This window comes from Mya arenaria, chromosome 5 (genome assembly GCF_026914265.1).
Source record: "Mya arenaria isolate MELC-2E11 chromosome 5, ASM2691426v1".
In the NCBI taxonomy this organism is placed as follows: domain Eukaryota; kingdom Metazoa; phylum Mollusca; class Bivalvia; order Myida; family Myidae; genus Mya; species Mya arenaria.
This window is the reverse complement of record NC_069126.1, coordinates 22,838,473-22,848,262: the sequence shown is the minus strand read 5'-3', so window position 1 is coordinate 22,848,262 and position 9,790 is coordinate 22,838,473. Positions and strand designations below refer to the sequence as shown.

At 33.6% G+C, this 9,790-nt stretch overlaps 1 protein-coding gene across 1 annotated transcript in view; it reads left to right on the top strand.

Moving 5' to 3' along the window:
• Positions 1 to 1,949: 1,949 nt before the first annotated feature.
• Positions 1,950 to 9,790, top strand: part of LOC128235113 (neuronal acetylcholine receptor subunit alpha-6-like) — a 17,206-nt gene continuing 9,365 nt past the window's right edge. Inside the window, exons 1-3 of the mRNA XM_052949849.1 lie at positions 1,950 to 2,077; positions 7,687 to 7,914; positions 8,358 to 8,482. Of these exons, the coding sequence (XP_052805809.1) occupies positions 7,734 to 7,914; positions 8,358 to 8,482 (306 nt within the window). The 5' untranslated portion in view covers positions 1,950 to 2,077; positions 7,687 to 7,733. The remainder of the gene's footprint in view (positions 2,078 to 7,686; positions 7,915 to 8,357; positions 8,483 to 9,790) is intronic.

Genomic DNA, 9,790 nt, shown 5'->3' with positions numbered 1-9,790 from the left:
CACTAAAGCACAATCAGAGTAAAACAAACACATGTGTATGTCTAGTTAGGCATAAAGCATTCTCAGTGCCTAATAAACCACACAATTGAGGATTTTATAGCAAAGCTTACTAAGACGGTTGCTGTGACATCGGCAGAAGGTAGAAGGTACGGACACCGGTTTTAATGGCGACACTTGCTCATACTATATGGTCAATTCTGCCAAACATTTTTTTTTAAATCCGATCATCAAAATATGACTTGACAAAACCTATACAGACTGACGGACACATATTAGTTAAGGAGGTTGCTGTGACCTTGACCTTGAAGTTAAGACACAGATCTTGAGCGCTACACATCATCATGCGATGGTTTTCATTTCTGCCAAAAATCAGGACATGAAGGAGAATAATATATAGAATCGACACAAACGGGACGGAGGGACTGACTGTCGTACAGACAGACGTGATAACACGAGCGATTGCGAAATAATACCCACCTGACTGTGAAGCGAGAACATAATGAATACACTGTTTAATGTGACCATAACATAATCAAATCAGGTACATTGGTTTGTAAAAAAGTGCAAACAAAAATAAGCATAACAAAAATGCAGCAAAGTAATGCATATCCAACCCGTTATCAAACACAAGAACGGAATGAAAACATTGTGAGGTCATGTTTTAACTTTTAATTCTCCTTCTTTTGTAGATGAATGAGGTGGTTAAATGCTATAGAAGGGTTATGTATATTTTTTGTATGCAAGCATGTACCTCCATTTTAAGAACGTTTTTAGACTTGAGATTAAGACTCTTGTTATAGACCACAACAATTCAATTGAATCCATGTGAAGTTACAAATCATACTCAAAAGCACCAAATTTCAATGTCTTTGTAATAAAGCTAAAATTATGTTCGATTTACAAAGTAAGTTCATGTACGAATATGTAATATTTTTCGTTTATTAATTGTAAAACACATCTATACACACGGATTGATAGGTAAACCTTCCATACACTGTAAAACTACTTGAAGGTCTATTCTTGAGCCAATTGTAACAGTATTGCATAATGATTCTATAAATAAGATACTATAGGGGCAATCAATAACAATTAATCAAGGCGAGAGAGTTAGCGAGCGAGTACCATGCTATCATTCATATGATTATTTTTATTATCAGATAGAGGGAATCATCGCTCAAGCCGCACAACACTATCAGTGCGTTGAATATACATGCAATTCATTCATGACAAACTTAATGCTAATATACTAAAATTGGCCAGTACAAGAAACATCTGGGGAAAACTCACAGTAAATAGTCCAGCAGGCTGACATGCTAAGTGGTAATTTATTGACTGGTTTTATCTCTAAACCGTTAATCCTTTAGGGTCAGATTTTTGGGGGAAATTTAAGAATTTGAGTAACTGGGTCGGACTGTATGGTGGTCAATTTAATATGTTAATCTGAAGTACAATATGAGAGAAATAATATCCATACATTGTTCATTATTCATTATTCTTATTCATTCAAAGACAATTTTAAAAATGAAAATGCTACCATTATTTGTCGTACTAACCTACAATTAGCAGACCATTTTCATTAACTTAAAATAAATATATCGGACTGGTTGTCTCATTTAACAGTATTTCTTTAAATGATTGTAAAGGTTATTGGTAAAAAATGTAGTTATTTAATTCTTTATCCGTTTGTAGACTCAATCTTTTCTAAAACTTATAACTGGCCTTTCTCAAATATATATATATATATATATATATATATATATATATATATATATATATATATATATATATATATATAAAACCTATAGTCGTATTTCACTGTCATGATTGTACACTACTTTTGAACTCCTATACAAACCAATGCTTCCATTAATGCTTTATCACTTGATATGCAAAATCAACGTATGATAAATTGGAAAATGTGCGATGTATAGTATTACAATATTTACTGAAAACATTTGCATAAAAGAGAGGAATATTTAACTTGAGGTAAATAGTAACTATCTGGCTGCGATCGGGGAAGAACAAGGCAATATATTTGATGGCAAGGTCTCGGTGATTGTTGCTGGTATATTAAGAAGTAAGTGATATTTTTTCATTATAATAAAATGTAAACCATGAATAATGCAAATGATGATTCCGTTCATCAAATAACTAGCAAATCCTGTATGTTAATTAACTAGAAACATAGAAATAAAATGTTGTTCGTTTTATTTCCATATCCTTCAAAGGGTTCATTTTTGTGTTTGTGACGAAGTTTAAATAAAAAAAATGTGTTCCAAACCTTTGAATGGTGCCATTCATTTTTTGTCTTATGTTTGCATCATTCACATGATGGATATTTCAATGATATTGTTTGAATATTCCATACTTTGTTATTTGAAAACCCCAAGGTATCGGTTCATTGCAGCAATTTCAAAAAAAAAAATTTTTGATTATTGTATTAGTATGTGTTAAACATTGTCGATTATGCCGCTATGTAAAAAGTATTGCAAATATCCACATAGGTGTCCGTAAATAAATGTATTGCTCAAGTGGAAAGCACCGTACTCACACCCCTAATTCCATATCGCATCTGTATCCGACAACCCCTTAAGCGATGTTTAAAAATGCGGCACAGCAGATGACACATATTATTGACAAGATGCCTTAAGAATGTTTGATTTTAAATCGACGATGCTAAATTGCCAGATTAAAGGGATGCTGATAAAGTTGGGAAACACCATGCTATCCGTTGTAAACCATATTGAATTAGACGGCACTACCTATAAGCTATTGTATCAATATATCAGGGATATGTTTTTAAATATATTTGTAGAACAAGATATTCTGTTGATAATTTGATCACAAGAACACAATGTGCGTTTTCGCAGACAATCTTATGGAAATGCACCCTGTGAATATGCGCATGAGCGTTTACAAATTTGAATTAACTCATACATGAGAGATAAAGATGTCAGCGAAGAGCGATATCTGTGTGCCAATTTAGCTATTGGCAAAACATATATTACTTTGCAAACAAGCTACATACCCATAATTTACAGCATACCGCTAGACAGTTTCATATGTTGACTTGCAAACAAGCATTTATCACTGTTTATACTCCACGCTCTCCACTAGCGTCCACTCCCATAAAATCGTTCAAATTTTCTTTTTAATGTCAATAAAAGAGAAAGAAAGTACTAATATTCGATCCAATTGCATCAGTTCGGAGTAGAAGTTAAAGTTTCTTTGAGAGAGTACTCCCAAACCCTCCTGCCATCATCGCTCGAACAGAGATTAATGGGAAAAATGTCAAATGAGAATGGTATATGTAGTAATGTTACTGTGAAAAAGGTCATTATGGGTACTACCGATTCAGAAGAGAAAACAAGGTTCCATCAGTACGTTCTTTGATATTCTATTTGTTATTTGATACAATATATAGTATAATCATACTTGAAGAAATTCTGATCGTCGTTATACTTACTTAATCAATGGTGAAACCAATAAAACGCTTTCTTTGTTTATCAGTATTACTGTATATGACATTTACCACGCTGAACAGGGGAGCAATTTTGTGTGAACCTTTTTATGCGGTGAAACGGAAATGTGTTCTTTATAAATGGTAAACACTTCGGATGAAGTGTTGTTTTGTGTAATATTTGAACAAGATTATAATTGTAAATTTTAACTACATATGCACGTGCAAAAATTAAAATCACAGGGATATGATTGGCTTGATCATTTTTACTTTACACATTGCTTCCGTATTACTGGTCATTACTTTATGCCTGAATTGTACAGCAGGTTTGTACAAGCTGGCCAAATTCATTCTCATAATATTCTATCAGCACTTTCTACACTAAAAACAATAAGATTGTCAATCAAAAGTGGTTCTCCAGTAAAACCAATGTGGTTTCATTTCTGGTTGACCTGCGACATAATACAGAAAATTGAAATGCCAGATAAAAAAATTATAGACGACACCGCTCCCTCGAAGGATTATTGTGCATATAGTTAACAAACCGTCATCTGTTTGTTCTGATTTTCTTGTGAAGGGATTAAGTCCTATTTGTTATATAGTATTGGAGGGAATCAAATGAACTTCATATTATTGACAAAGAAAGGGTACACATGTACATCAATGCTCTAGAAACTGATATTCGGATGATTCGTCACGTACTCTGCTCCCTTTGCTTATTAATTTGATTTGCATTCATCGCGTGAAGGTTCATCCATTTTTGTTTGTACAACACGAAGATATATATTGACTAATAAACATCTGGGAAAACCATATTGGAAGACCCACTTGTTGAATAACGTTAAAAACATATTATTCTCTACTTCATTATTTCAAATATTTTTATTATAAAGGTATTGAAATCAGATCTTGGCAACATTTTGTTTGTAAACAAACGAACATTGATCATGGTAACTAAAGATGAATCATGTAATTCTAACTTTATAGTGTCTGTCGATTCTGATTTCAATGCGTGCGTCCTGATTGAGACACATATTGTACGGTCACATCGTAAACATAAAGAGTCTACTGTATATATATGGTATACTATAATATTATGTATAATAAAATTTGGTGTAAATCATTTTTTACTCAATTAATGTAAACATGATAAACTGAATTATTCACAATCACACATTTACAAAAACCGTAATCATATGCAAAAAAGGAAATAGTTTACTGAATAAAATTGATTGCAAAATTGTAAAACTCTTAAATAATTATTATTTCACTAACATAAGTTAGCACCACCATAATTAAGAATAAAAGTATACCCTTCAAGCTACTGGGATAATGATTGGTAAAACATCTATTGAAAGAGGCATTTTATCCACCATTATTAGTTGCTAGTAAGCATTCAGGAACTATCTGGTAATTAACTTCTCAGCCCCAGAGTACTAGGTCATAAAGTATCATCTATGCTAATTTTGTAATTACACTGACCACAAGCACCAGTAATACTAATCTAATCGAACTTGTATCACGTCGGTGTGTAGCTGGCTGGAATGTATCTTACTTGTATGCTCACCGCCCTCTCCATTTCTAAATTGATTTAGTTAGCGAATACGTGTGAAATGGATTTATCAAGCAAATGGAGTAATGATAGTGATATGATTTATATTGCAAATGATTTACCTTTGTATTCCTTCACCATTTTGTTTTCACACTTCATGAAAGTGGAAAAAAAGTGCTTTTATTTCCTCATTATTTACCAGCTTTGATATGTTTGTATTATTCGTTGTAATTAGATCAAGTGTCTTTGGAGAATGTGTTGTTTTTTTTTAAATTATAATCATCTAACAAAATATTTTTTATTAGAGCACATATCTCCTTCACCGTCATATATTTGGTTTTTATTTTCCACGTTGTCACTCAGTCACTCAGTCAATCAGTCACCCAGTCACTCACTCACTCACTCACTCACCCACTCACCCACTCACTCAGTCACTCACTCGCTCGCTCGCTCGCTCGCTCGCTCGCACGCACGCACGCACGCACGCACGCACGCACGCACGCACGCACGCACGCTCGCACGCACGCACGCACGCACGCACGCTTGCTCGCACGCACGCACGCACGCACGCACGCTCGCTTACTCACACTATCGCTCACTCATTCATTTATTTACTTATCTATAATGTTTCTTTTATAAATCCTTATTATTGTAATAAAACCGGCTATAATCAATATAACATTTATGGTCAAGGTGCATTTTAGAACTATTTCTGTGATTGGTTGCTATGGTGATGTGTTTGTGTTTCAAGTCCCATCGTGCGATGAACTTAAAACTGATATATAGGGTTACAATAGAGCAAATTGGCGCATTTAAGGACTAAAAAAGACAGAGTAAACTGATGGAAATATTCGTTATTTTTGCCAAAGGACTGTCAATTAAAATCAAATGTATGTAAAGAGTTGTAATGTGTTCAGCACTAAAAAGTGAAAATAACATCTAATTGAAATATTCACTATTTCCTAGTGTGTAATAGACCTAACGCCTTTGACGATGACCCGGTGGTAGTTTCCCGTCGATCAGTAGGCAACAATTTGCCGTTCATCGTTGCTCCGAGGTTATAATTCAGGTTGCTGTTGTCGGACATGAAGCTGTTACCGATATCCCTGTCGATGTTGTCAATGTTTACTATCATCTCTAGCGACAGCCACCGTCGTTTGGAAATAAAGGAAGAATTACTCTGTTGATAATGAATATACTTTTAATTTTGTATCACGTACCCTAAATATTTTATAATTAATATGCATAAAAATGCAATTACTATTATACAGATTACATTATCTAACAGGCCAGGTGCCATCAATGAATTTATCTAACCTCAAGAAGTTTAAAATGGCAAAACGTTCTTGTTATGTCATAATTATGTGCCATTCAAGCATATATACCGGGAAGAGATATATCTGCCGCTCCAACCTGTAGTAACCAGCTTCATGTCCGCGTTTTACTCAAGATTGACGTACATTGCAGTAGTACGTACGTATTCATGTAAATAATTTAAAGCTTGTAAAAGTTCGCATTTCTTTTATTATATCTTAAAACGACCGATTTGCAGACAATGGTTATAATCTGAAACTTAGATGGAAAAAAATATATCAAGGTTATGCCAGCTCAATTTCGAAACAGCGACGATGAAAATGCCCTAAATCCTAGGAAAAATAAGAGAAACTATTTACCAATATGTCAATTAGTTTTCATGTTGTTAAAATCGATTAGAGGGAGTGAAATTACTTTGATCTGTGATAATATTTAAACACTTATAGTATGTTTTAAACCTAAAAACAAGGGGTTTCTGAATCAAACAATATACCAAGAATCAAAGTTGACGTAAATAAGTGTCGTCGATTAATTAATCATGGCGCAAGTAAGTGACAGGGATAAAGGTTTCACTCTATAAACTGCTCGAGTACAGGATGTTAAGGGAAACTTCGCTATGTGGTATGAGAGCTAGGTACCGGTTCTATTCAAGTACATTAAAGTTTAAAGAAAACATCTCACACTCGAAACGTTAGCGATTAGCTAAACATATTGCTATAAGCCATAAGACATCTAAAATCTTTTCGATGCATTCGAACGTAAAACATACAATTTGCATATGCTTTTAAATTTGTTTTTCAATTTAATGGTGACTCCTTTAGAGAGCGTTTAGTACTTCTGTAAGATGCTTTTGAATTTCAAGCCTATTCAAGAACGTTTTTACATAATATTATTCTTAGCAGTAATGTTCCTCTTTATCTTTTTTTTCTTAGTTAGGGTATTGATACGTTGCCGGGTAACAGCGTGCTTGGCACGTTTTGCGGGGTACTTGGCTTTCAAGTTTAAGCACGTTTACAAGTTTCCTTATATGGAACAAGCGCAATAGGATTTGATAATCCTATCAAACAGTTATTCCGATTAAAATCTCAAATATGCTTCTTAAATCATACCATTTTTGAACATCATAGAATGAGCAGGGTGTACCGTTTACATGTATACAGTCTTGAGGAGAGGTTAAGCGAAAAAAAAATATAAAGCATACGATGAGTTGTATAGGAACTCTACTCGCTCCATCTCTTTGACACCTGCTTGAGATGGTTCCATTTCTAAGAATCACAACATTTACAGCCGCAAGGAAGTAATTTACAAAACTTGTTTTAAGTACACAATACTAAATACAATATATGTCTATCTTTTTCAGGGAATGGTCATCTACCTAAGTCAAACATTGAAACAATCTGATTAACAATGAGGATTTTGCACACTGTGTGTCTGTTGACCATCGGGTTTACAGCCCTGATAGAGGCGCAGACTGCTAATGAAACCAAGGCATTGATTACCAAGCTGTTAGCCGAGTACAACAAAGATGTGAGGCCAGTTACATATCAGAGTGAAACCGTCTATGTGTATTGTTCCTTTACTTTAAATTGTGAGTCGTTTATCTACAAATTGGTAACTGGATTTTGAATTTATAATGGGTATTGTTTTTAAATGTTTTTAGGAATGATTTCCCTAATGTGTTAAGGTATTAGCCATGTAATACACACTTTTATTTAATACTGTTTTCATACACATCATACTTTCAAGATATCTTCTTTAACATAATATCTGCATATCGAGTAACCATAAGTACTCACTTGACAGGAATTTAATTCTAGTGGGTTTGGTATATAAAATCACAATGAAAAAGAAATTGGCCTCGAAAGCATCACACACAAACGTGTCATTTATAAACTATTAAATTCACTCATGAGAACAGTCGAAATATAACATTCATTATCAGTCAACAGCTTTGACACTCTATAAGTACTGATTTTTCACAGTTTGTTTTGTATCTTTATTATATTTTCTATCACGCTTTTGAACAACCAGCAATCATCGACTTCAACGATCAAGAAGAGAGTATCAAGCTGGCTGGCTATCTGTTGATAATATGGTCAGATGAATTCCTCACATGGACTCCGACTGATTACGGAGGGATAGACACAATTTTTCTGGTATGTTATAAAATGCATCCTGGCACGATTTCAGAAAGAAATAGCTTGCAAACGAATATTGAATTGTTTCAATCGCTTTTAAACAGAAAGGAAAAATCAAATCTATTTTAAACGATAAACAGAAAATAATAGAAATTATTAGCAAAAGTAAATACTAGTGAATCCCTTTGAATATGTTTTAAAGGGTTGAAAATAAGTGTAAACTAATGATGCGAGGAATTTAGTTTTTCCGGCACATCTCCGTGATTGAAGTTATGAACGTCCTAAGACTGGATATCACTATATCGGAATTTTCGAAAATTGATTGTATCTGGCCCCTTATATAACATGAAATGTGTTTCTGTAGCTTTTTGCATTAATATTGTCATATTAAAACTGATGACGAAAAGGGCCGGCATAGTTAGTAGTTAATAGTTAATATGCAACAGAAAACAGTTGTTAGCATTCTAATTATATAAATATACCGCGAAAGTCAAACATGAGCGGTTACGCGAGATGAGAACTTTTATTTCATATACATACCAAAAAAGTACAACATGCGTGTTGACGCTCGGTGATACAATTTATATACAAATCGATGAATTACATGATGCGCGGTAATATGTGCAATGATCCATTCGATATTATATAGTCACCGAGCATTATATTGTAAAACCTAACACCAATTTAGTGCACATCACTGTAAACATACTTTTTATATTTTTTCTAACTCGTAGCTGACGTTCAATGTATCACTTCTGTTTGGCGCGCTCGTTATTTCGTAAATTTGTCTACTTATGATGCGTATTCCACGTTTTTAATAATAAAGAAATCATGTAATCATGCAGCATGTAATTTACTTACAAAGGTGGTGATAGTGACAGTTGAGGTTGTAATAGCGTATATGGTGGTAATGGTGTTGGTAACAGTGGTATTAAAGGTAGACGTAATACTGATGTACGTATAACGTGGCTTTGTAGTAATAGAAGACTAGTAGTCCAACATCAAACAGTTAATGAATCATCAGTGTCATTTATAATTGATTTATCTGTATTGTTTGCAAAATACATAGGTCTGCATGACAAAACTGACATAGAAAACCCAAACCACATTAAAATTATCATATCACTGTTGTTTGACTTTGTAAATGAAGTTATACCATGCAAGGATGTTTTATCAATCATCAATAACTAAACACATATGCGACCGGAAGCTTAAACTTTACAGTGAAAAGTAATACATTAGAAGAGTTAATTGCACCCATTTCTTTTAAAATAATTTATTACAGCAAATAATCATTCTATTTTCCCACCTGACTCGTAAAGGTAT